The sequence below is a fragment of the Protopterus annectens genome, chromosome 7.part0, assembly GCF_019279795.1.
Source record: "Protopterus annectens isolate FY-2018-M chromosome 7.part0, PAN1.0, whole genome shotgun sequence".
Classification (NCBI taxonomy): domain Eukaryota; kingdom Metazoa; phylum Chordata; order Ceratodontiformes; family Protopteridae; genus Protopterus; species Protopterus annectens.
Window position 1 is genome coordinate 1,063,957,225 of NC_056739.1, and position 27,626 is coordinate 1,063,984,850.

At 40.0% G+C, this 27,626-nt stretch overlaps 1 protein-coding gene across 3 annotated transcripts in view; it reads left to right on the forward strand.

Moving 5' to 3' along the window:
- Nucleotides 1-27,626, forward strand: part of FBN1 (fibrillin 1) — a 4,097,759-nt gene that overhangs the window by 1,639,187 nt on the left and 2,430,946 nt on the right. For all 3 annotated transcript variants that reach the window (XM_044077620.1, XM_044077621.1, XM_044077622.1), the window contains exon 18: nt 16,902-16,952. In XM_044077620.1, coding sequence (XP_043933555.1) covers nt 16,902-16,952 — 51 coding nt within the window. The remainder of the gene's footprint in view (nt 1-16,901; nt 16,953-27,626) is intronic.

Sequence of the window (27,626 nt, forward strand, 5' to 3'; positions counted from 1 at the left end):
ACTGACACTCTTCATGTGAATTCTTGACGAGTGGATGGGAGATCATAGGTTTACACCAGGGGTCATCTCTGTGTCACTACTAGACAGAGGCACAGTAAACTAATGCTATTATGTACGGGGGTCTTCACTGTGTCACTACTATACAGAGGCGCAATTTATTTATTTTTATTTATTTATTTTACATTTGTTAACCGGGAGAGTCCGACTGGATACATGTCCATTTTCAGCGGAGGCCCTGGGAGAAAAGCTCCAGGTACATAACAGACATATGAACATTGTTAAAGCAAAAAAGGAAGATAGTTGAGTTCTAAATACAATATAAAGATACATCACATCTTGGGAAAAAAATAACAGCAGCATATAAAAAAAACATAGGTCAGTTACAAAGGCCACAGCCTTGTTAAAAAGCGGTTAAGGATAGTGAGGTAAGAGAAGGGTAAATGATAGTGGTTAATCAGGTTTGGAACAGAGACATTGCCAGAGAGTATTGAGATGGGGTTTAAGCTTTTTTTTTAATTGTAGGAGTGAAGGTTCTGAGGTGAGCATGGTCGGTAGGGAGTTCCACATTTTACCTACAAAGTTTGAGAATAGAGAATCCCCAGCAGAATTATTGGCTTTGGTAGTTTGAGCTAAGATCTTATTGGAGGAGCGTAAAGATTGCAGGTTAATATAGGGGTGAATGATGTTTTTCAGAGCTGGTGTTTTCTCTGGGTGATACAGTATCTGGTGAGCCGTTTTGAGTTGGTTGAAATGGAGTTGGCTGGAAAACTCTAACCACCCTAGTTGCTTCAAGTTAGTGCAGTGGTGCATTCTAAAGGTGGAATTTGTGGCAAATCTAGCTGTGTGATTGTAACAAGAAGCAAGTTTGTTAAGGGTTGTCTTGTTTAGGTTTGTAAAGAGGGGGAGGCATAGAAAAGAGTTGATAGTAGGTGTGTGCTGGCAATTGTAATTTTAGCGTGAGGAGTGAGAAAGTGTTTTACTTGATAGAGAGAGCCAAGCTTTTTATTGACGGTTTTGATGGTTAGATTGAAATGGGTGTCAAATTTAAGGGAGTTATCAATGTTAACACCTAATAGCTTTGTGTGAGCTTCTGGCGATATAGTGATTCCATTGGAGGATGTAATAGAGAAGGTGGGGAGAAGAGTCTTGTTAGTGGGTGAGAAAGTAAGTAGTTTTGTTTTGTTGGGGTTGAGAACTAGTTGACGACTTGAGAACCATTTTTCTATTAGGTTGAAGGTGTCTTGGGTTAAAGCAGTGAGGTCTGCCAGGTTGGAGGCAGTGCTGATGATAGTTGAATCATCTGCATATTGAATGCATGTGGCATGGGGGGTGATTGTGGGCAGGTCATTAACAAAGATGGTGAAGAGAAGAGGGCCAAGAATAGATCCTTGGGGAACTCCAAGTGTAACAGGTAGGCATGTGGATAATTTGTCCTGCCATAGAACAGCCTGTTGCCTATTGGACAGGTAGGATTGGAACCATTTCAGCGTGGAATTGCTGAGTGATAGTTTTAATGTATGGAGGAGTTGAATGTGGTTCACCATATCAAAGGCCTTGGAGAGGTCTAAGAAAAGAGCAGATGATAGTTTATTATTGTTTTTGAAGTTATTGATGATATTAGAAAAGGATAGTAGGGCTGATGTGGTACTGTGATTTGGCCTGAAGCCATGTTGGGAGTTGGCTAGAATTTTATTTTTGGTGAGGTGTTCCATCAGTATTTTGTGGACACACTTTTCCATAATTTTGGCCAGGGGTGAGAGTATAGCTATAGGTCTGTAGTTGGTTAGCTCTAGTGAGCTACCACCTTTATGGAGAGGAATAATGTGGGACATTTTCCATATGGAGGAGATGAAGGCTTCTGACAAGGTACGGTTTATGATTATGGAGACAGGATAGGAAATGGCCTCAGCTGCTTTTTGCAGAAACTCAGCTGGGAGAAGGTCAGCTGCTAGCTTAGTGGGTTTTAGTTTTTTAAGAAGAGATGTTATAGAGGATATGGGTACTGGACCAAAGGTAAATAGATGATCTGATGTAGTTGTAGTATTCTGTTGGCATGGGTAGTGGAGTGGGCTGGTTGTTTGTTTGATTTGTGTGGCCAGGGATTGTATAGTTTCTGTGAAGAAACTATTGAATGTGTTAGCAATGTTTACAGGGCACTGTTGTTTGCAAGTTGTTGGAGTGGGGGTGGTTGCCTGGCCTGGGTGCAGGAGCTTGTTTAAGCCTGCCCAGAATTTTTGTGGATTATTGAGGTGTTTGTGTTGGAGGTGGAGGAAGAAGTTTTTTTTATCATTTAAGATCATTCTTTTAGTTTCATTTCTAAGTTGCCGGAAGGTTTGGTGGGAGTGTGGGTCTTTAGAGGTACGCCAAGTGACCCACATCTTGTTTCTAGATAGGATTTTGGATTTTGTTTCCTTAGAGAGCCATGGTGCGGTTTTGGTTTTAATTCTAATGGACCGTATTGGAGCATGGGAATCTAGAATCTTGAGGAAGGTGGTGTTGAAGTAGATAACTGCCTCTTCAAGAGGAAGAGACTTGAGTATTGTCCAGTTGTGGGCTTTAAGTTCAGTTTGAAAAATGGAGGCATTGAATTTATTATTGTTCCTGATTTTTTATGGTTGTAAGAAGGGGTGATTTTCTTGAATTTGATAACATAGGTGAGTAAGTGATCACTCATGTCCTCTGGGTGAGTACCTGCTGAGTACTGGTCAGGATCTTTATTAGTAAGGATCCAGTCCAGGATGCTGTCTTTGTTTTGGGGTTTACCTAGTCTGGTAGGAGTGGATATGAGCTGAGAAAAGCCATGTAGATTTATGCTGCTAGATGGGGAGCTAGATGAGAAGGAATTCCAATCGATGTTGAAGTCACCTAACACTATGGATTCCTGGGGTGAGTTTGAGTTAACCAGTGGAGAAAGTCCTCTAAGGTTTTGTTATTATTGTTGCCTGGGGGATGTAAATACATGCTATATTTATGCTTTTATGTTTGTTTGGTTGAAGTTTTACAAGTAGAATTTCGGCATTGTTTGTTAGGAGGGTTGTGGAGAGGCAAGGGAGATTTGTAATGTATTTTTGTAGAGTATGGCTACACCGCCACCTTCGAGTTATTCGGTCTGCTCTTAGTATATCATACCCTGGTGGGATTATCTGTGTGTCTTCGTACTTGGTTTAAGCCAGGTTTCTGTGAGACATAGTAGGTCTGGGGAACAAGTAGCTAAAAGGACATGTAGGTTGTGAATCTTATTGTTTACACTTCTGATGTTTAGATGACAGGTCAGAAGAGAGTTAAAGGGTCTAGAGTTTAGATTGAGAAGTGGAGGGGAGGATAGGGTGGAATTAGAATTGATTGGAGGGGAAGGGCCAGGGTTGGGGTGGATATCACTATCTGTGGCTAGTCTGTGATTCAGAGTGGTAATGAATTTGAGGGCTTTGAGTAGAAGTTTGTAGTAATGTTTATCATTTGGCCTAATATTGGTAGGTTTGATAATTACATAGCGTTCGAGTTCTAACAAGGAGGGTGAGTAGGGAGTTGAATCATGGCCTCTGTTGTTAATTATGGGGAGGGTTGGTTTGGTAGCCTGGGTGGTGGAAGCCTATGTAAGACCAGGTTTCATATAGGGTAGCTAGGTAAGGGACAAGTAGGAGGGAAAAAGAGTTAGTATGATAAGCTTCCTGGGTGGTGTCATATTCCGTTTGATCTTAGAGGCGGTAGTGAGGTACAGGAAGTTAGTGGACAGTAGGGGAGTGGTTTGAGGTTATAAAAGTACGAGTACTGGGGGCGGTGGGAATAGGGACAGGGCGGAGGCGGAGCGAGCACGGCCAGCGAGTGCTTGAGCGGAGCGAGTTTACTAAGCCACTAGAGCCCAGGTTTCAAGATGTAACTCCTGAATAATTAACTTGCAGGTGAGTAATCTCGTCTAAACAAACATCAGGTTCAATTCCTATGCTTTGGGAGCTTGTTTTTAAAATTTTATAGCTGTTTGCCTTAGTTTTAGAGTGTGTTCTGTAGTTTAAGTGGAGTATATGCAAACAAGCTTGGATTTTTTGTTTGAGATTCGTGCTAGTGCTGAGGACCCTTAAATAATACTTTACTTTAAAGTCTATACTAAAATGACCAGATAATGACCTGTTTTGTTTTACAGGTTGTGGGCAATAGTAGAGTAGTCGTCAAAAGGCGAAGTTCTTTTCTGCCTCACGCTGTGCAGGAGAAGACCTGGGAGGGATAGAGAGAGCTTGATTTCAGAGGCAGTCAGAAGCAGCTGTGTAGCTTAAACAACATTAGACTACCCGAGGAAACCCTAAACTATGTTAGTAAAATCTTCACATATCTTTACATATAGCATAAATCATTATAACACATTAGCATTTTACTGCAACAGTGCCTTATGACTGAGAGTCAAAGAATGTTGAATGTTGAATATCCTGCTTCTCAAAAAATATATAGAAGGCTCCCAATTTTCACTCTAATGAACAGCCCTGCAAAGAGCTTGTCATACTAAAGTCTGGTTACCAAACACATTTAGCTATAGAGACACAACTTAGCTTTAAAGAAACAAGTAGCTACAATATTCATGCCATTCAATAGTGCATTATGTAACTATGTAGCAAAAAAGAGTTACATCAGTTACTATTAAATCACACAATTCAACTTAAATACATTTAACAGTCTATTAGGAACAATGAATAACAGCTTAATACATACCTCAGGAGGTAGAGGCCGGTAACAAGGTCCTACAGCACTAGGGATTTGAAATTAAAGGCACCAGACAAGGGTTATTTCAAACCTTTGTAACAGGGATAGAATGGGGGTGGGGGTTTACACTAAGTCACTAGAGCCCAGGTTTCAGGATGTAACTCCTGAATAATTAAGTGGGGTTTACACTAAGTCACTAGAGCCCAGGTTTCAAGATGTAACTCCTGAATAATTAACTTGCAGGTGAGTAATCTCGTCTAAACAAACATCAGGTTCAATTCCTATGCTTTGGGAGCTTGTTTTTAAAATTTTATAGCTGTTTGCCTTAGTTTTAGAGTATGTTCTGTAGTTTAAGTGGAGTATGTGCAAACAAGCTTGGATTTTTTGTTTGGGTAAGCCTAGGGAGATTCGTGCTAGTGCTGAGGACCCTTAAATAATACTTTACTTTAAAGTCTATACTAAAATGACCAGATAATGACCTGTTTTGTTTTTACAGGTTGTGGGCAATAGTAGAGTAGTCGAAAAGGCTGAAGTTCTTTTCTGCCTCACTCTGTGCAGGGAAGACCTGTTTTGTTTTACAGGTTGTGGGCAATAGTAGAGTAGTCACTTTCGAAGGCGAAGTTCTTTTCTGCCTCACGCTGTGCAGGGGAAGACCTGTTTTGTTTTTACAGGTTGTGGGCAGTAGTAGAGTAGTTGCTCGAAAAGGGCGAAGTTCTTTTCTGCCTCACGCTGTGCAGGGGAAGACCTGTTTTGTTTTTACGGCTTGTGGGCAGTAGTAGAGTAGTCGAAAAGGGCGAAGTTCTTTTCTGCCTCACGCTGTGCAGGGGAAGACCTGTTTTGTTTTTACAGGTTGTGGGCAATAGTAGAGTAGTTGCTCGAAAAGGGCGAAGTTCTTTTCTGCCTCACGCTGTGCAGGGGAAAACCTGTTTTGTTTTTACAGGTTGTGGGCAATAGTAGAGTAGTCGCTCGAAAAGGGCGAAGTTCTTTTCTGCCTCACGCTGTGCAGGGGAAGACCTGTTTTGTTTTACAGGTTGTGGGCAATAGTAGAGTAGTCGCTCGAAAAGGGCGAAGTTCTTTTCTGCCTCACGCTGTGCAGGGGAAGACCTCAGGAGGTAGAGGCCGGTAACAAGGTCCTACAGCACTAGGGATTTGATTTTTATAAATCTATTCTATGCACTGTCTGCAGATAGCCTAGTACTAAACTATGACACTGTGAAACTATATATGTGTATGTATTTCTACATCCCTCTCTATCTATGTATACACATATCCATATTATATATATATATATATATATATATATATATATATATATATATATACATATCTCGATATACATACGTATACACATGTTAGATATATATATTTACTCCTTTTTAGTTCCACATATGTATACACACGGTAACGTAGTGCTGAACATCCATTACTGTACAACCTACTTGTACATTGCACTACAACCTACATTGCTATGTGCACATAGCTGCCTTCACATACATATGTATGTAGAGCCTTCAGTGACAGTTGCAGTATGTCCCCGGCCCTATGCACATCTTCATATACATAGATACAGACCAATAACACATCTGGAGGGTTCACAGTATGTACACTATTATAGTAGTACTTTACATTACCTGTGTTTGTTGCAGCTGTTTGCGTAGGCTTGCAGTTACTTGGCCTGCTGTCAGCCTCTTTGTTTTGTTGTTACAGGTTTTTTTTTCTCTCTCTTTCTTTCTTTCTTTCTTTCTTTCTTTCTTTCTTTCTTTCTTTCTCTCTCTCTCTCTCTCTCTCTCTCTCTACCTCCAGCGGGTGCAATGACAGTATTGCATGTGTGGACTGGGAGTACAGGATGCTTTTGTAGGTATCTGCACTTGTCCATGTGATGGCCTCTGCACCAGTTGTTAGCCAGCATTTACTAATTGCATGCAGCCTGTTGTGTAGTGATTGCAGTTCTCACTGTGATTACAGGACTGTGCTATAAAAAGGTCTGTTAGGTAGGCGTAGCCCTTTCAGATTATCAGGGTGGGGACCATGCTGGTTTGCTGTGGACACTGTTTTGTGAGTGTAAGGGTTGGTATGTCTCTCATATTTCAGGCTGTGTTGTAGACACTGCAATGCATGTTGTTCTGTAAGCTGAGTATTCCTTCCTCCAGTGTCCTCTTCTCCGTGTGTATGTAAACTGACACCTACAACTAGTAATACTGTGTATATGGGTGTGTGTGCTTTCCTCTGGGGATTGTGGTGTAACTGGTATATAGCAGTGGCTCTTGCAATCTGTTGCTATGGCTTCAATATTTGGCCTTTACATTCACTCCTTGTATGCCTGCTAGGTGTCTTTCCTGTAATGTGTTGCTATGGCTTTCCTATTTTCCATTTACATTCACAGCTTGCAATGCTTGCTAAATCTGTTTGGGCAGCAATTCCCTATGTGTTTGTTGTGGTAGGGTGTTACTGCATGCAGTGTGGTTGGCCATGGTGTGGGCCTTGACACTTACAAGGGTATTTGATCATGCTGCTGAACAGGCCTCAGATACTCTCAGGTGCATCTTTTATCAGCCTCATGGAATGGTACATAGCAGTGGGATACTCCAATGACATATTCTGATATTCTGCAGTTGTGACTGTGGGTTATTTCAAGCATATGCATCAGTACACCATCTGTGACATGCAGGTGGTACATACCTTCAGTCATTCATAGTTACAATTGCATGTGTAGTTACACCTTTCTGCCTACTGTTAGTACATTTGACAGGGTGTCAGTGGGACACAGTTGACATTTGTTTTCACATCAGGGACATCCCTGTAACTCAGTCACAGTTGCTATGTCTGATCTCTTAACTATTCAGCTATGGCAGTGTTTATCCTGCTCTGAGTATGTGTGTGGCTTGCCAGATGCTACTGTGACATTATTACCTAGTAGCTACCAACTAGCATGACTGTTTCTCAGCACACAGTACTATTTTACAAATCCACTAGATTTGACAGTAAATATACATGACATGCTTTGTGTACTAGACTTGCTATATTCCTTTTACATTAATTCCTACTATTTTATGATATATTTCTTTCAGCACAATGTTCTTGTATAGCAGTCATGGCTTAGTGGTAAGTCATGCAGACTAGGGTTTCCAAGGTCCTGGGTTTGAGAGTGAGGGAGGTATTTTATTTTGCTGCTGAGAAAACTACAGGCCTTGTCATTCAGAGTGACTAAGGCACTTTTAAGCAGTTGTAAGCGGGTTAGCGCTGGTTTGCTCGGAGGTCATGCATGCGCACTGCCGCTTAGCTTAGCGCACACCCGCTTACTACTGCTTAAAAGTGCTTATTCTTGCGCACACCGGCGCTATTTTCTTTTAAAGAAAAGAAAATGGGGAGATAGGAAAGTGGTGAAAAAGGGGACACAAAGAGGGTAGGACAGTAAGAAAACAAGCTCGGGTTTTGCAGGAGGGATGTAGGAAAGGCCCATAGCTGCCCATTTCTTCGTCAGTAACAGCAGTGCATATGTTTGTAATTTGGTGTGAAATTTGAAACCTTCCACCCCTGAGAGAGGTGTGAGGACAACAATAATATTTGTTGTACAGCCAATTGTAATTGCCAGTTTACATGTCCAGCAGACGTGTGCAAAATGGGCAGCTATGTATGGGGCGTAATTTTTTTGTGGGTACAGAGTGCCCTTTTTTTTTTTTTCTTCAGGTGAGAGTGGTATGTCAGGTACGGGAAATCGGTATAGCTGGGGAGGTAGGTAGGGGAGGTTAACAGACAAGACAAACAAGACGCATACAGGGGTGGTGTATGACACATGTGGGGGGGTTACACAATTGACGGGGATGGATGTTTGGATATCTCGAGCCCATGAGCCCACAGATGGCAACAGTAGAACTGAGATCCCCACCCATGGGCAGTTGCCACTGTGCCTTCACTGCCCAGGACGGGGCTGTGCTGGGGGCTGTGTAGGCCGGGCAGCAGGCACGCCCATGAGTTGTGCCACCCGTGCCTCAAGCTGGCATAGGGGCCCAAGCACATCGTGCCGGATCTCCCTACACACCATAGTCCCGACACTACGGAGGGTGAGTGGATGTTCTCCTCTGGCCACGCTTGGAGAGGGGGGACGAGCCCCATCCCCTGCAGCGCTTCCACCCGCAGGTGGCACAAGGCCACCGGAGGAGCGTCCAGCCTGGGTACTACTGCCAGGTGCACTCGCCAGCTGAGGTGGGAGAGGTGGGTCCGCTAGAACCCGCCTTCCCTGTCATCCTATGATTTGCATTATTTAGTGACAGTTTGGGTTAGTAACGTGCAATACCATTCACAATTAGTTGTAACAGCATGCATTAGTATTCCCATTGACCAAACACCCATAAATTCAAGCCGTTGAACAGCAAGCATAACACATGCATAATTTGAACAACAGTACACATTCCAACAGCATGCAGGGTTGAGTGATGGCAACAGGCTATCAGGTTTGGATGTATGAACAGGGCACATGCATCAACATACGTGCAAATATGTATGAACCAACAGGACAATTGTCCAGGGGTGTTAATTGTGAATACACATACCCATTTCATGTGGAATGGATTATTTGTGGTTATAGGGTAGGGTGAAGAAATATTTCATTAACAACTTCATATACCTATACATATGCTGTACATTTCTACTAGCTGCAGATATATACACACTACAGGTCAGACTGCAGTTTCCTATGTGACAACTTATTCATGTTGGTGATAAGAATGTTACTGCTACATCAATATACATTTCATTTTTATTCATACACATTCATATCTGACTCTGTTCAGCTACATCATCCTGCTACATTTGCTTTATATGGCTCTAGACAACTGTGGATGTTTGGTATTTCATACAACCATACTATCTGCATATTGCAAACTGAGAGCAACATATCTGGATTTTGGGACACACATTCCAGCTTCAGTACTTTTTTCAACACATGTTGCTGTTTGGTTGTGCCTGTCACATTCATTTCATTCTGTACTGACTGCAGTATACATTATTCAGGAGTTATTACTACTTTATTGGTGGATTCATACCTCTTTCTCACACTCTCTCACTTGTTTTAATTTTACAATTCAGGATGGTACTTAATTCTAGGCTTTATTGACAAGTTTTACTTAGTTATAACAATCCTTCCAACAGTTCTCACTTGTGTCATGTTTCAGAATTTAAACAGGGATATATTTCAAACGTGTTTTACTCAGCTTCTGTAGCTGTACTTTTCAACCTGCTGCAGGTTATGTACTATTATATTACAGGTGGAACATCTTTATTTCAGACTTGTTTCATTTTTATTTTTGGATTACAGGCTGCATCACACTTATGTAATCAAACAATACTTGCAAACTCTCTTACACTGTTTCTTGCAATTTTTATTAATAAGTGACTACACTGCACTCTTTTGCAAGCTGTCACACTTATATTGTTTTACAGTCACAGGGAGAGAATTACTGACCTGCCTGGTGGCGCAACCACACCAGCCTATCAGCATAGGCTCGACGGTTCGCAGAACGGACACCTGCAGCTGCAATACAAATGAAGTAATATTGGAATACACATCTCCATAATATCAGCTAGGTTAATTTCTTACATAAATAATTACATGTAACTTACTCAGTAGTGGGGCGTTGGGTATTTGCCGGGCCTCCTGGATCCAACGGTTCAGTTGGTCCTGCTTCCGTCTCTTCAGGTCCACATGGTGGTGACGGACCTGTTCACCAGTCCTTGGTATTCCTGTGGCACTGGTGAGATCATGTGCCAACCGGTCCCACGCCTCAGCCCTATATGCTCCCCACAGGACCTGGCCCTGCATGAGTTGGGCCTCATGATCCTGGACGAGGAGCCAAACCATATATTTGGACTCTTCAACGCCCCACCTCTGTGCTCGGAAGCAACTACCCTCTCCTACACCTGCCATCCTGACTGCAAGTTGGTTCCACAATCGGTTGTGCTGTGTATTCCCGCCTATGAGGCTTATATATGCCATTTTTCCCGCACTTATCTGTGATTGGCCATTTTGGAATTGTATCAGCTTCACAAAACCTGCTTTGTCATGCTCCTCTTTCCATTCATTCCTATATATATGCTATTACTGCATTTCTAAGAGCAACTGTCATGGCTTAGTGGTTCAGTACTTTGACTATGGTGCATGGTATCCTGGGTTCGAGCCTGGCCATTGCTTTTTATATTTTGTGACTGTCTACACAGGCTAGGAGGTGTGTCTGTATAAAGACAGTTTTGATACAGCTTGCTCAACGTTGCCCGTCGGTTAGCTTGTTGGTGCGGTGCGCAGCTCCGCGCAAACAGGTTACGCTGGCTTACGTGCTGTTTGGCTGTCAGCATGCATATTACGTTCAGCTCAGCTACGGGCACACAGTTTCAGAGTGTTGGAATTCTGCTCAACCCCGGCCACTCCTTCTATACCTGTTAAACCACTGCTCACCTACGGGCACTCATTTTACACCTGTTAAAACACTGCTCACCTACGGGCACTCATTTTACACCTGTAAAAGCACTGCTTACCTACGGGCAGATATACTCAACTTGTTAGAGTGTAGCTCAGCTATGGGCATTTGTGACATTTCTTATTTTTTTATTTCACACATTTCTTCACAATACATGGCCCATTTCATTACATTTAAAAAAAATAATTTTATACATGTACATATATGTCAGGGAATTGTTTCGTGCTTATTTCACTAAAAATAAAAATTGATGTTGTGGGGGCTCGAACCATGACTGCCTCCTCTTCAGCCGATGTCTCTACCGCTACGTTATTGCTTCTTGGCTTACTTTGCATATTTAGTTCTTATGTGCTTTTCCACTGACTGCTAACTGTGGCTAAGCGACGGGCACGCCCGTGCAAACGAGCGCACTCATGGGCAAACATCTTTAAAACTTATAAAAAAATATATAACATGTTAATTTTTACATTTTATGTTCATAGTCTGTGGGGGCATGTGTTGTGTTGTGTTTATTCACATTTACACGGACTCTGTCATGGGGGTTTACTTTCGGGACTTTTACTCTTCTGGGGGTGTGTCCGTTTGCAGGGCTCGCCCTACGGACATGCCCCCTACTGTCTTACACGGACCGTGTTAACCTTAGGTGTGATTCAGCATACCCTCATGCATATGCATGGCATGCTGACGCCACACCGTTTAAATGCAGCCTCCGTGTAAGCCTTGTAACTCTTACACGGAGGCTTCGTGAATCCTGCCCATTGTTTTTGATATGTTTAAACAGGGCATTGTTCAAATTTTTCTTCCCAATGTCATACATATGTTGGTATAGTCTCATCTTTAAAGATCTTTCTGTCCTTTTGGACCTAATGATATTTTACAACTGTATGAGTTGGACAATTACAACATCAAAGTGGGTAAGCCCCGCCTAGACTTAAATATTGAATGTCTTGAGCATGTAGATATTTGTAATTCACTGACGACTTCTTCTAGTGTATTGAAACCTGTAGTGAATGTAACAAATGACAACATTAGTATATATGAAACGAATAATAACAATAATCTAATAACAGAAGGGAATCAAAATGGTGATGACAACATGAATGACAATGTGTTATTAGAATTAAGTATATATCAGTATATTGAAGATGGGTTCAGTAATGGAATAAATAATGGGGGAAGTGTAAGTGTTGATAAGTTAATATTTGAACATGCAGAAGATTATAGTAATGTAGTTAATTTTTATATAGATTGTAATCCAGACCATTATACAGATTATAATGACAATTGTATGCAATCACAAGATATAAATACAGAAGTATATTCCAATATAGACACAGTGTCTGATGTTAATGATCATCTTTTTTTATGTAATCCACATATAATAATGAATACAAAACAAGATTTCAAAGTGTATAATTATTCCTCAAAGAATATTACAGTGGAACACGCTGACTTATTCTCTAAAGGGTTCAATTATGTTCCATGCAAAAAAGGTAACATGGTAGAATCTATACTTGATTTAAAGTTATTTTCACGGAAACTTAATTTAAAAGTGTATTTCAACAATAAAGTCGAATATCAAAGCAGGCAAGACAAGATGTTTACAAAACCTAGTTTATTCAATCCACCCATGAATGATGAAATAGCGAACTTTGAAAGGAGAAGTGAATATGATGTAAGAACATTTTATAAGAAATACAAGCAAAATAAACATTTCAATATGACAAAAACAGAAGGAAAATTACTTAAAGATATTAAAAATGACTCACAATTAAGAATTATGAGGCCAGACAAAGGTAATGGTATAGTCATACTGGACTACAATGATTATAGTTCCTATATGACTAACATGTTATTGAGTGATACATATGTAGAAATAAGTAAAAATCAAGTAAATATAGCCTTCAGAAGAATAGAAGGGATGTTGGATGACATGTTATACCAAGGGGATATCACTGAAAAAGAACATGAATTTTTACGAAATGAACATCCAGTAATCAGTGGTATCTTTGGAATACCAAAAATACATAAAGGCCTCAATAATTTGGAATTTCGACCTATTGTAGATGGGAATAGAAGTGTAACATGCAATATAAGTCATTATTTGGATCATTTTTTCAAGGAAAGCATGAAATGTTTTAGTTACATAACCACAGATTCATGGGATTTTTTGAGTAGACTAAATAAAATAGTTATGAAAAATGAATATACTTTTGTGACAATAGATGTTGTAAACTTATTTACCACAATTCCTCATGATATCGGCCTTATATGGCTAGAAGAACAATTGTTTGAGACACATCTTTACGAACAAGAACAAATCAATACTTTAATAAATTTGATGGAAATTGTGCTAAACAACAATTATATATACTTTGAAGGAAGTCATTACCAACAAGTAAATGGAGTAGCCATGGGGGCACTATGTGCCCCCATGTATGCAAATTTAATAATGAGTTACTGGGAACATAATTATTTGTTTGAAACAGATTTTTGTAAACATCTTGTTATGTATACCAGATATTTGGATGATATATTTATCATATGGGATCAAGATAAAAATATGTTGGAAAACTTTTTGGAATATATTAATACTACAGTAAAATTTTTAAGATTCACATATAATGTCCATGATGATAAAATCAATTATTTGGATGTGGATATAATATATGACAAGGAAGTGAACATCTTAAAAACACAAATACATAGAAAGCTCACTTTTTCTAATGCGTACTTGCATTTTGATAGCTGGCACCCTGGCCATCAGAAAAAAGCCATTATTAAAGGGCAGATGGTCAGGGCAGCCAGAATGGTAAGTGAAGAGCAGGACTTTATAGAAGAATTAAATTACATTATGCAATTATTTATGAATAGAGGATATCCAGAACAATTCTGTGTTAAAATATTCAATGAAGTAAAAAATAAAAGAGAAAATGGGATTTATACAGCAATATTAAAAACCGGCTCATTGAATAGACTAACATTGGGCAGTAAAGGTACACTAGAGAAGGATTGTTATAACAATATTCCATTGTATATTATTAATTTTGATGATTGTTCTAAAGAAATAGAAAATATAATAAAGAAAAATTGGGACTTCTTTGTTAATGATAAAATTGGGAGACAATTCTTTTATGGACCAATAAAATTTGTATATAAAAAGAGTCCATCTCTTAAAAATATACTAGAAAATAAAGGAAAAATTGAACAACATAAAAACGGAAGAGAAGGAAATTTCAAATGTGGAACATGTAGCACATGTAGTCATATATATTATTCAGGTACAGAAATAATGATTAATGGTTGTAATATTAGGATACATGGACATTATAATTGTTTAACAAAAAATGTAGTATATATAGCTTTATGTCAGCTGTGTAAAGCCTTTTATGTCGGAAAAACAAAAAGGAAGTTTAGAGAGCGGATTAAGGAACATTTATTGGATATACAGCATCACAAAAATAGCAATGCCTTAGCAAGACATATTATAGAATATAATGACCATAAATTTAAATTTATGGTTATTAATCAAATCAAACAGGATCCACAAGGAAAGATAACTATGTACCATTTGGATATGGAGGAATTAAAATGGCAGATTTACCTGAATTCATGTATACCTCCAGGAATAAATGAATACATGACTATTATGCCATTATTGAAATTGAATAGAATATACAACAAATAAGATAAGGCATCAATTATAATATCACATGAAATTATGTACATCTATATATGTTCATTGTACATGTATGTATATTTTTTAATATTTTTTATTATTTTTTATTTTTAAATTTTATAAGATTGTCAACATATATATATATATATATATATATATACAAATTGAATATAATACATCATTTTACAATTGATGATACATTTGAAAGTGTGGTTTATAATAAATTGGATTGCATACAAAATTGTTACATAGAATGTAACATATAATATTTGTATTATATAATACTTATAATGGTAAAGAAATTTACATTACCTACATTATTAAAATATATTAGTTCAAATTGGTTGTATTCATGGTAACACTTATATTACATTACCATCTTATATTAATTATTTCATTCACAATACATTATAAAGAATTGATATATATATATTAAATATTTAACAATATATATGTCATAGTTGGATGAGTGAGATATGTACATGTATTATTCAAATAGTAATATACTACAAATATATTGCACATGTTACATACAACAAAGGGTTTAACATATGTATATATAATAGCATAGTATATTTATATTTATTTTATGTAAAAATATTTGATTAAATGTACATTTAATTAGAAGTTTTTAAAGTGTATATGTGCATACAATTTTATTAGAGTATATGTACATGAGTTAAAAATGGATAATGTTTTTCATTGATATACAATGTTTTCAACAAAGCCATTTCCTTTTTAAAAAGTTTATTGTTGTAAATTAAAGACATCAATCAAGTAATTATTCAATATGTGACATAGTATAAATATATAGAGTTGAAACAGTAGTATGTATTCTGAAGAAGTTCGTAAGGACGAAACCTAGGTCAATAAAGAAGTGTTTGCTGCAAAGTACGTGTGGTGGCCTTTCGTTGAGTTGTTCGAATACTATAAGAATATATTCTACAATTTTGGGTCTGCTTTCATCTCCTTATTGGCATCGACTACATCTTGCTGTTTTTCAATCAAGCAGCCTCCGTGTAAGCCTTGTAACTCTTACACGGAGGCTTCGTGAATCCTGCCCATTGTTTTTGATATGTTTAAACAGGGCATTGTTCAAATTTTTCTTCCCAATGTCATACATATGTTGGTATAGTCTCATCTTTAAAGATCTTTCTGTTTTGCCTATATATAATTCAGGGCAAGACTGACACTGGGCAACATAAACTACCCTGGTACTGTAGCAGTAATATTTCTGCTTCATATAGTTTGCTGTATCAAATACTACTCCTTCCAAGATGTACAAACACAGAAAATTATTTACAAGACTCCAGCCAATTATGCTAGCCATATCTTACACTGCCCCATTCTCCCTGCACAAATGGCAATAACTCACAGCGTCACACTGCTGTTTGTCCTTAAGGTTGTGTGTAACTGATTTTAAGTTGTAATGATTTTTGTTTGTTAAAATGGACTGAAAAGAATGTCATTGTGAGCACTGAAAAGGAGGTGAAATACTGAATAAATGATCTGATCTATTTCTTTTTTGGATCGTCGATAATATGAAAATGCTAACGCAGGGATATGTGATTTGAGGGGCATTCATATTAATAGTTTAAAATTGTGAAGTATGACCTTACAGTGTTATGAGATTCATAGTTATGAATGTTCAAAAACTTTTTTAACTTTGCATTCCTGTTAAACACTAATAAAGAGTGAGTCTTAAAAAAATCTTTTCATTCATTATCTGTTCTGACCATCGTGTACAAGTAAACCTGCAATACTTCATGTTATGGCATGTTAAATAAATAAATAAAACTCACCTTACCTTTCTACTGAATGCAAAGGGTTTTTTGACTGCTTAGAAAATCTAATGTACCTTAAATAGTGTTTGGCACCAAACAGACCAGAAATTCAAAAATTACATTACGTTTTTTTTTTCATAAAGCCATATTTAATGCGTTTTGCCTTGTGCTAAACAATGAATGTATTTTGCTAGCAATGTTTATATTTTTCTTGATAAATTGTGTTCAACGTTGTGTAGCACTTTTTTGACTGGAATAATATATGTTTCCCTCTTGTAGTGGAGTTTCAAGCTCTTTGCAGCACGATTGGTCTCAAAGTACATGGAGAAGGTAGGTACATGTTAAGTGAAAATAATTTTTCTGTAATTTGGATGTTATAGAGATACAACTGCAGAAAAGAGACAATAAACGTGGCTGAGTCTGTCAGTTTATATAACAGAAATATGAACTGCGCTACTGTTTAATCAATGTGTGCTTAGCAGACAAAATACTGAATGTACATTTTGTTAATGAAGCTGGACACATAAGATGCTGAAAATCTCTCTACAGTTGAAACGCCTCCTAAAATTAATTTTTGATATCATTTTCAAATAGTATCAGTTGCATGTTTAGAACTAATATATTTTGAAACTCATTGCTTTCTACATGTATTATTTATTTGTTTGATTATTTATTTATTGAAGATCTTTAGTTTTACAACACTCATTATAGGAGTCCTTATTTGTCCCATGCGTTGGACTAATAGTGGCTAAAAACAGGTGTGATTGGTGCCAGTAAACTCAGCATCTGTTAGCAATGAGTGGCACATACTGAGGCTGTTATACATCATGATGGTTGACTGCTTATGTTTTCTCTGTGTCTGGTTAAAAAAGTCTTTACTACCAGTGCATGCCAGGCTATTTAGTTATGTGGTAAAAGCATTAGAAGGCATCCACTTTATTTATGCTTGTTCAGGCTTCACAAGAAATGTTCCTCAGAGCACGCAAAGTTAAACCACACTGGAAGGAGGGCACCTACTTCATGCACTGTCTCATCAACCACCAGGACAGATTTATGGCAGTCATTAATATATGTAATAGTGTTATCACTACAAAACAGAAATAGCGCATTTTTTCCTTGTTTAGGATTCACACTTGCAGACGAAAAATGTTGCACAAGGAGAAATATTTTGGAATTTAGGGGAATATGAGGCTCAAGAATTAATAGATCTGAAGTAGTTAACTTAATTTATCTGCAACCTGTGGGTATTCGGATCTATATCGGATCCGAGCCGGCACCATTTTTTCAAGCATCTGCTCCAAACTCCGAGCTCCTCCCCTTATCCATAATAAATCCCTCACATCTCCTACCTTCCCTCAGATCTCATTTGCTGCTTCATGTTTACGCATCATGGTCTGTATAGTGCTGAGTTGGGTGTAGTAAGTGGTACTTTTTCTAAAATATTTAGCATGTGTGTGTAGTCGTTTTTTTCATCCCTTTCCTCCCCTTCGTTGTTCGTCGGTTTTCTGTTAAAAAAAAGGTAGTGTGTAGGCCTAACCCGACCTTAGTGTGTGTGTGTTAGTTTTGGCTGAGTGATTTTTGGTGATGGTTGAGCAGCCAAAACCAACCTTTAAAAAATGCACATAGTGTGGCCACAGGCTTTCTCTGGCTGATGGCCACACTCTGTGTGCTATTTGCCTGGGTGTTCCCCACCTGTCTTTGCCTTGTAGTGTGTGTGCTGGGTTCAACCCTAGGGCATTGAAGGAAAGGAAGGCAAAGCTGGTAGCTAAGGGCCTGCTACCAGTTTCTGCCTTGGACACGGTGACCTCGACCTCGGCTCCAGTAGCCGATCAACCCCCCACCCTCAGGCTGGGACTCAACCTCCCTCTAAGCCTTCAGAGATGGGGACTAAAACTAAAGACAAACAGAATAAGAGAGATAAGGACAAGAGAGGGGAAAGGCACCGCAAACAGTCTCCAGAGCAGGAGCCCTTTCCCAGCCCGTCTACTAAAGTTGTCAGGACTACCTCTCCTCGGCTCCACTCCCCAAGGTTCTTCCCAGAGCCGACTGAGCCCTCAGACCAGAGGCCTTCTTCGAGGTTGTCGCATAGACCAGCTAGATCTGAATCGGTCACCTCCTCGCGGTCGACTCGAAGTCTATTAGAGCTTGACATTGACAGGATGATGCAGAGGTTCATTCGGACCCTAATCCAAATGGGAGTCTTGCCAGGCCCCTCTCAGGCCAGAGAGGTGACCTCTATGCCCTTCTTCCATCCAGTCTCTCCTTCCTCGATCTGACCTGCGGTTTCGGGGTTTATGGATCTGAAGATCCTCAGACCTGGGGGTTCAGCGCCGATGGTTTCTCCAACCTCGACCCCAATGATTACCTTGAGTTCCTTGGATCAGACCTGTTCGGATCCGAGCAACTCTCGGGGTCGAGAACGGGGAGTCGGATCCGAGGGAACAGAGGTGTCTTCGGCTCCGACTTTGTCGAATCCGAGCCGTTCCTTACCCTGGCCTCGGGCCCGATCCACACGGCGGAGCTGGGGAGAGCATCCTCCTTGTTGGTTGCTAAGGAGGTGCGCTCTCCTTTGACCTTCGACGTGGTGGAGAGGGTTCTCTCCCAAGGATTGAGACCCCAGCCCATCTCCTTGCACTCCGCCCAGGCTTCCGTGGATTTGGTCACAAATCCCATCAGCTTGTCCCAGGGACAGCCCATGCTAGAGGACCCCCAGGTAGATCTCGTTGTGGAACCCCCCATGACTTACGAACCCTCTTTAGAGAGTCCCACTGAAGAAGGTCCCCATAAGCACTCGTGTAAGAGGAGGCACATGGACTCCCCTGAGTCCCTCACAGAAGATACTGACTTGGATGAAGGTGAGGGTTCCCCCAGATCACCTCCCGGGGATGTCTCCTTTGGTGACATCATGGTAATCCTCCGCCAGAGGGGAGGTTGGTCAGCCCCAAAACCCTCTACGGATGAGTCAGTATTCCTGGAGGCCTTTGGCACGGGCCCATCTACATCTTGGGTGTCCCCTCCTGCAGATCCCTTAGTGGATCTCATTACCAAGCAGGCATGGAAGGAGCCTGACACCATAGAGCCAATACCCAAATGCCCGGACAGGATCCCCTCTCCTTCCACAGACAGACAGGCCTGGTACAAGGGATCCCCGGTGGATGCTATGGTGGTTGCAGCTGCCACCAAGCGAGAACTTGCACAGGAACGTTTTTCAGTCCACCCTCCAGACAAGGAGTTGAGGGTGATGGATTGATTTGGGAAGCGAGTCTTTTCTTCACCGATGTTTTCCATATGAGCGCTGAATTATTTGGCACACGTCATACGACTTCAGTGAGACCTAGCTACGGAATTCGCTGTGTCGCCCCCCAGAGTCTTTGTCACCAGTGGACAAGCGACTGTTCTCGGCGAAAATGGCGACTCTAAAGTCTATTTCGAACACGTCCATGCATCTTCTTTCCCATGCCACAGAAGGAACAGCTAGGGCATCTGGGACTGGCGTAGCTATGAGTTGACACGCTTGGCTCAGACTATGTCAATTCACAGACCCCTTCAAGGTGTCATTCACAAATGCTCCCTTTGATGGTTTCTCCCTGTTAGGGAAGACAGTATGTGACACTCTGGTCCAGAGCGAGAAGGACGGGAAGACTCTGTCTGCCATCGAAGTCTGCTTCTCTAGCCCTCAAAGATCTTTTTCTAGGAATCAGAGAGGGCAAAAGAAGATGTGGTTCCGAAAATCTTCTCTTTTTCCGGGACTCTCAGGACACTTCGTCCCCTAGAGGCAGAGGGGGACAAGACAGATGCCGCCCCAGGGGCAGAGGGGGGCTGAGGGACTTTGGGTCTAGGGAGACCTTCTCGGACAGACCCACACAGCAATCCTGAGGGGTTGCCCGACTGTCCTACTCTGGAGACAGTCTGGAGAAGATTGTCATTGCACCTAATGTCTTGAGAGTCCATTGCAACGGACCGTTGAGTGCTCCAAATAATATCCAGAGGTTACTCCATCCCGTTCGTTGCCCCACTCGTCCAACCAAAGTGCCTTCTGGATGTTCCACCCACTCAAAGGGAGGTAGCAGAGCAAGAAATTTCAAAGCTGCTTTGCAATCGGGCCATCAAACCGGTCCCCCCAGATCAGTCCAGAGTAGGCATTTACTCCAGGTTTTTTTAGTGCCAGAAAAGACATGGGACCTCAGGCCTTGGACCTGTCAGTCCTGAACCTGACTGTAGCCAAGCAGAAATTCTGGATGGTCACCTTGCAGTCCATTCTACCTTACCTCCGAGAATGCGACTGGATGTGCTCGATAGACCTCCAGGATGCTTACTACCATATCAAAATTTGCAGAATCTCCAGGAGATTCCTTTGCTTCTGGCTGGGAGCCAATCATTTCCAGTTCAGAGCCCTATCCTTCAGTCTCACCACAGCCCCCAGGGTGTTTAACAAGGTTATGGCAGTCGTAGCAGCTCATCTGAGGCTTCAGGGAATTCAGGTGTTTCCTTGCCTAGACGATTGGCTCTTCGCTGCTGCCACCAGGTGTCTACTTTGCATGGCCAGAGACTTCTTCCTGCATCTTGAAGTCAATGTAGGGATTACCATCAACATCTCCAGGTCCGGCTTGAACCTGACACAGACCTTGGAATTTATAGGGGCACAAACTGGACACTCTACTATTGCAAGTTGTTCTCACACTGGACAGGGTTCAGAACCTACGGGCTCATGTGTCAGTAATCCTTGGCCCCAGGATGCCAACGGCGAGCAATGTTCTCTGAGCCCTAGGCTCCATGGCCGCAGCAATCTCAATCCTTACCTGTGCATGCCTTCACATGCAGGTGCTTCAGTGGACCCTGGCAGTTCAGTGGTCTTGGTTAGACCTCCACATGGACTATCCAATAAGAATCAGCAGAGCCTGCAAGATGTCTCTTTTCTGGTGGCTCCAATCGCCAGAAATGTTGGCAGGTCGTCCCTTCATAACACCCACAGCCCACGCCACAGTGACTACGGACATCTCCCAGCCCGGGTGGGGGGGCACTATTTGGGGAGGATGGTCCAAGGCACGTGGTCCCAGACTGAGACCAGATTGCATATCAGTGTTCTGCAGATGAGGGCAGTGCTTTTAGCATTGCAAGCCTTTCATGCTGTTCTTTCCCCGGGGATGATTGCAGGTCAGTCAGACAACATGTCTGTTGTCTGTTACATCAACAAACAAGGAGGAACCAGGTCTTACCCTCTCTGTCGCGAGGCCATGAGAGTGGGAGTGGGTGATCTCCACCAGTCAATTTCTGATTGCAATGCACATCCCTGGGCGTGCCAACATTTTAGCGGACAGACTGAGTTTTGCTTTTCTAATGCCATACGAGTGGTCTCTGAAACAGTCAAATAGCAGAGGAGATCTTCCTTGCATGGGGTCAGCCTTGCTGCGATCTCTTCGCATCTCCTTCCAACACGAAGTGCAACGAGTTCTTCACTCTGATCCCCTCACTAGGGACTCCCCCAGAGATGGTCTTGTCCATGCTTGGCCTCCCGGCTTACTGTATGCTCATTCCGAAGTTTCTTCAGAAAGCTTGCCGACTGGGGTGCAAAGTGATCCTCATTGCCCCATTCTGGCCTCGTCAGGTGTGCTTCCCCTTCCTCTGGTCTCATGTTCTAACTCCTTCTCGGATTCTGGATCCCTGCCTGGATCTCATCTCTCATGCTTCGGGCATCTGTCTGACTGACCTGGACATCCTCAAGCTGACAGCTTGGTTTCCCCAGTTGCCCTGATTGCTAGGACTCCCAGTCTGTCACCTTCAGTAAAGACTATTTTGGTGGCATCCCACAAAGCTTCCACTTGGAAGGTTTATCGCAGCAAATGGAAACACTTCTCTATTTGGGCTTCTCAGAGGAACCTAGATCCCTTTACAGCCCCGATTCCAGCAGTGTTGGAGTTTTTGTCTAATATTTTCCAATAAGGGGCTAGTTCCTCTACGGTAAAAGTACAACTGGCAGCCATCTCTAATTTTCATGTAGACGGAAATATGAATGCTCTGGCCTCTTTGAGACTGTGTAAAGCTTTCCTGAAAGGCACTTTTCTTTTACGCCCACCGGTTAAGGATTCAGTCCCTCCTTTGGACCTTACCCTAATTCTGCAGGCATTGGTTGCTCCCCCATTCGAACCAGCAGCGTCAGTAGATATGAAATTTTTATCCTGGAAGACAGCTTTCCTAGTGGCCATTACTTCGGCCAGAAGGGTTTCTGAGATCCAGGGTTTGTCTGCCATGCCCCCTTACTTGATCTTTCATAAAGACAGGGTTTTGCTCCACACGAACCTTTCTTTCTTACTGAAAGTTGCCTCTGAATCAAATATTAACCAGATGATTAATCTGCCTGTTTTCTTTCCAAATTTTCAGAACAAGTGTGAATATAAGCTGCATTTGCTAGATGCTCATAGACAGCTTTGTTTCTATTTACATAAGACTAAACCCTTTCGTAAGTCTGACCCAGTTATTCGTGTCCTTTTCTAGACCCTTTTTGGGCAAAGCCATTTCCAAGGTCTCCTTAGCTGGATGGATTACACAATGTATACTGCAAGTCTATAAGGATAAAGGTCTGTCCCCACCGGGTCCTGTAAAAGCTCATTCTACCAGATCTATGGGAACTTCTGCTGCTTTTTGGTCAAGGGTTTCACTGGATGATATCTGTGCAGCAGCAACCTGGGCAAGGTCACATACATTTATTTCTCATTATAAGTTGGATTTGATCTCTAGAGGGAGAGCATCAGATAAAGAAGTTATGTACTCACCATAACATTCCATCTGAGTAGTTATACTTCATTTTCTGCAACCGTCCCGCCCTCCTTCCCCCAGACCTGTTCTAGGTTTATGATGTTATTGAGTTGCTGATAGTTTGGATAGTGGCAAACTCGATCTGAGGGAAGGTAGGAGATATGAGGGATTATGGGTAAGGGGAGGAGCTCGGAGCTTGGAGCAGATGCTTGAAAAAATGTTGCCGGTTCGGATCCGATATGGATCCGATTACCCACAAGTTGCAGAAAATGAAGTATACATACTCAGATGGAACGTTATGTTGAGTACATAACTTCTTTTTAAGATAAGAAGGGATAAGATAAAATGGTGATGTATAACCAATCAACAGGTAAAGGCCCTAGGAACAGATGGTATTCTTGTGAAGTTAGGCAGGAAGAAAGTGATAAAGATCTAAAAGGCTTTGTTTAACAATTTTTAAAAAGGGTCATTACCAGCATCTTGGAACAAATATGTGGTGGCTACTGAAAGAAGATAAGAACTCTTCAGCCTGGCTTCAGTCTATAGACTGTTTTCAATTTTAAATCATGATTATAAAGTGTTTATTTGTATACTAAGAGAATGGCAAAGGGGTTGATAAGAGTGTAGATATGTATCAATGTGGTTTTATAGGGGTAGGCAAATATTTGACAACATTAATAGAACAATGATCATCCAGAAGGAAGCAGAGTGTAAGAAAATGCTGCTATTGTTGATTGATCTTGATGCAGAGAAAGCATTCGGTAGTTCCAATTGGGATTGTATACGTAGGGCAATGGTGGCATTTCTGTTCACTTATAGAATAATAGTGTTGATAAGGAGGATACATGAAGGGTCAGAGACAAGAATTAAGATGAGAGGGTGTCTTTCTGATAAGCTGTGTTTGAACAGTGAAATCAGGCAGGGGTGTTCTCTTTTCCCTTTGATTTTTGCATTATATTTAAAACCATTGTCAAAGAAAGTAGGTAACTCACAAATTCAAGGATATAAATGGTATAATAATCAAAAAGGGTTAGCTTTACTACGCAGTTAAGACTCATATACATAACACAAACAAAAAGCTATAATTCAAAGTGGAAATGGATGATGTTGAAGCAGGGGGAAATTCAAGAAATAAGGACAGAATGGGATTTTGGATGTAGATTCTTAAGGAGATTAATAACAGCTATACAAAATATTATATTCGTAAAGTAGTGGAAAGTATTCTAAAAATTAAGTCAACACAAGAATGGAGAAAGGAGATTCTGCCAATAGCAATGACTGCATTTAGGTGTACAGAGAATATACAAGAGGGGCTAGAATTTACTGGAGAAAACTGGCAAAATGGAACAAACGTATTGGGAGCAAATAACTTAAGAGGGAAAGGTAATAGAATGAGACTAAGAAGACATGTGGACTGCAGGCTAGAGATTACATTCCCATTCAGGGTTTGATATCACAGTATAGGCAAAGAGAAAGAGATCTGGGTATCCTAAGCAAAAGACCTGTTCTCTTAGAGTTTTTAGTTGAATCTAGAAAATGGATTGCTGTTAGAAAAGGGATAATTAGTTGGGCATGTAAAATATTGCACAATAGCTATAGGAACACACAAAATGGCTTTGCAGATAAGGAACCGAATTCAAACAAACTTATAGCTTTTTGCTGTTTAATGTAAGTGCTTTCGTCAGAGACGATGCACTGACTTCTTTAGACAACTAAATACAAATAAAACAAGCTTTATATAATAAACCAATTAACTAATTAGTTCAATTAAAACCCATTTAATGTTACAGAACTTCTACTTTTGTTAAAACATTTGCTTAAAAACATCTATATATTACTAAAACTGGATAACTTATTACTTGTTATTAATTAAATAGCTATAGGAATAAATCAGAGGAAGTTAGAAAAGGTTGGAAAGAGAGATTGGATAAGCAATTTGCAAGGAAACAACAAAAGGACATATGTATAGCTCCTAAATAAGCAACAAAGTCTTGGAATGTTTGCATAGATGCTTTTATACCTGAAGCAGACGTCAAAGAATTTTTCCTCAGGTAGATGTCAAATGGAGGTGTGATGGGGGCAAAAAAAGAGGTAACGGGTAGCATATGTTTGGGAATGTAATGAGTTGGCAGATTTTAAAAATTACCTACAGAGTACTCTGTCAGAAATATTAGGAGAAGCAAATGGGTATAACTAAGTTAATAATTTTTTGAGCTAGGATACAGGATCTGAATTGCCTAGACATAGTAAGATCTTGTTAAGTTTAATTCTGGTGGCTGCCAGAAAAGCATTTACTTGAAAATGGAACTCAAAGTCAAACAAAATATATTTGAAATACTGAATATTGTAACAGAGATAAAAGAATTGGAAGTGGGATCTTTGGAGATGAGTAGGAGCAAATTTCTTTGAATAATGGACATAGTCAGAACCATATATGCAGAGAAATGTTTTGGAGTAGGAGTGAGCTTTAAGGGAAGGCAGGAATTGAGTGATTCATGTAATGTTAGTTTAATAATAACTGAGTAAAATAATGTGTGTGATGTATAATAAGTATAAACTATGTTTGCCTCTGTTTTAAGTGATAACTCAATAAACACGTTAAAAAGGAAAGGAAAGTTAGCTTTATTTCATGTGATATTATTTTGCCCTTGCCTGAAATGGGCATTTGAGTTTTGTGGAGCATTTTAAGATAGTTTCAGGTTTATTCAGAATATAAAATAAATGATTATAAAACAATGGCTGTAGAGGTAAACTATATACCCATACATGAACTGGTTTGACAATACCCATATTTATGAGAACATGATAAGATGAAGCATTTAGGTGTATGGAATAAGGATTCTACTGTAGCAGCTTGTGATACATGGGAAGAGACTAAACAGAAGATAATACTAAAACTGAACAAATAAATAAAATAAATGATGTCGTCAACACCACGCCCCCTAATTTTGTCGATGACATAATTTATTTCATTTATTTGATTGTATAAAAAGTGCTTTACTACTGAATTTTTTTATCTGAAGAAGTCTTTGAATTAGCAGGGATGAAAGCGCTTATTTTTAATGTGTGGCTTTTAATTTATAAAGTAATAAACTGCTTCTACTAACAGTTTCTGCTATAGCATATTATTGTGGTTCCTTGCTCTGCATGTGCCTTTTGAACTCATTTGGTTCTCTAATTTGTGGGTAAATGTGCTTCTCTTCTGTCTGGTGTACAGTGAATAATCATCTTCCACAAAAATTCTACTGCCTTGCGTTTTTAATATTTTGTACTTCTGGCACAGTTTTGTCAGGATCAATTCTTTCTTCTGGTTGCATCTTTACTAATACAGGTTTTGGCTGCTTTCTCATGGCCAGGTTTGGACCATCAACATGGTGTGCCCTTTAAATTAAGAAATCATGTTGTAGAATACCAATTCTGTTGCTTATTTGTGCATTTCTTAAAATTAATACAGTGTGCTACTTCTAGTTTCTCTGATTCAGCAGAAATTCTCAGGTTTACTCTGCATGCTTTGTCCTCTAATTCTACCGTTTTTGAAACACCTGTTCCTGAGCAGTCTTATACACAGCCAACCTTTTCTTCATTTCGACATCTGTTTTTTTCAGTTTTATCAGTTCACCTGAATAGCTGTTTAAAGCTACTTCTATTTTCCAACCTTTTATGTTATTTGAGTTGATGTACTCCTTGAGGGTTTCATTTATTTTAATCAGCTGTGAGTAAATTTGACACATTTTTCCAATAAAATACACACACACAATGTAACACTGTATTCAAACACTAAAAATAAAAAACTGAATACCAGCTGCCTTGATAGAAGGGACTGCTTATATACTTGAAGCTTTACTGGTTAAGCGCTTTCATCTACAAAAGTAGACTTCATCAGAACAATGCTCAGATTGAAGTTCACCATTTTATAAACACAGAACCAATCAAAATTAATTAGATAATGAATTAATCAGCTTATTTGAACAATATAATTAAGCACAATGGTATATAAAAATACACTAACCAAACTGAAAAGTTACATACACTAAAAAACTATTGCACAAACTACTTCATACAATAAACGTGACCTAGACAATTCTATGATAAATAATCTAATACTAATAATATCTAACTCACTTTAATGGTCTGAAAAAGCCTTACGTTTTTAAATAGGCAGTAAGGAAATATGGTCATTTATTCCAGGTGGTTTAATGGCATTTAATCATAACTGCCACTTGGTCTCTTTCTCTTCCAATAGTGTTGTTT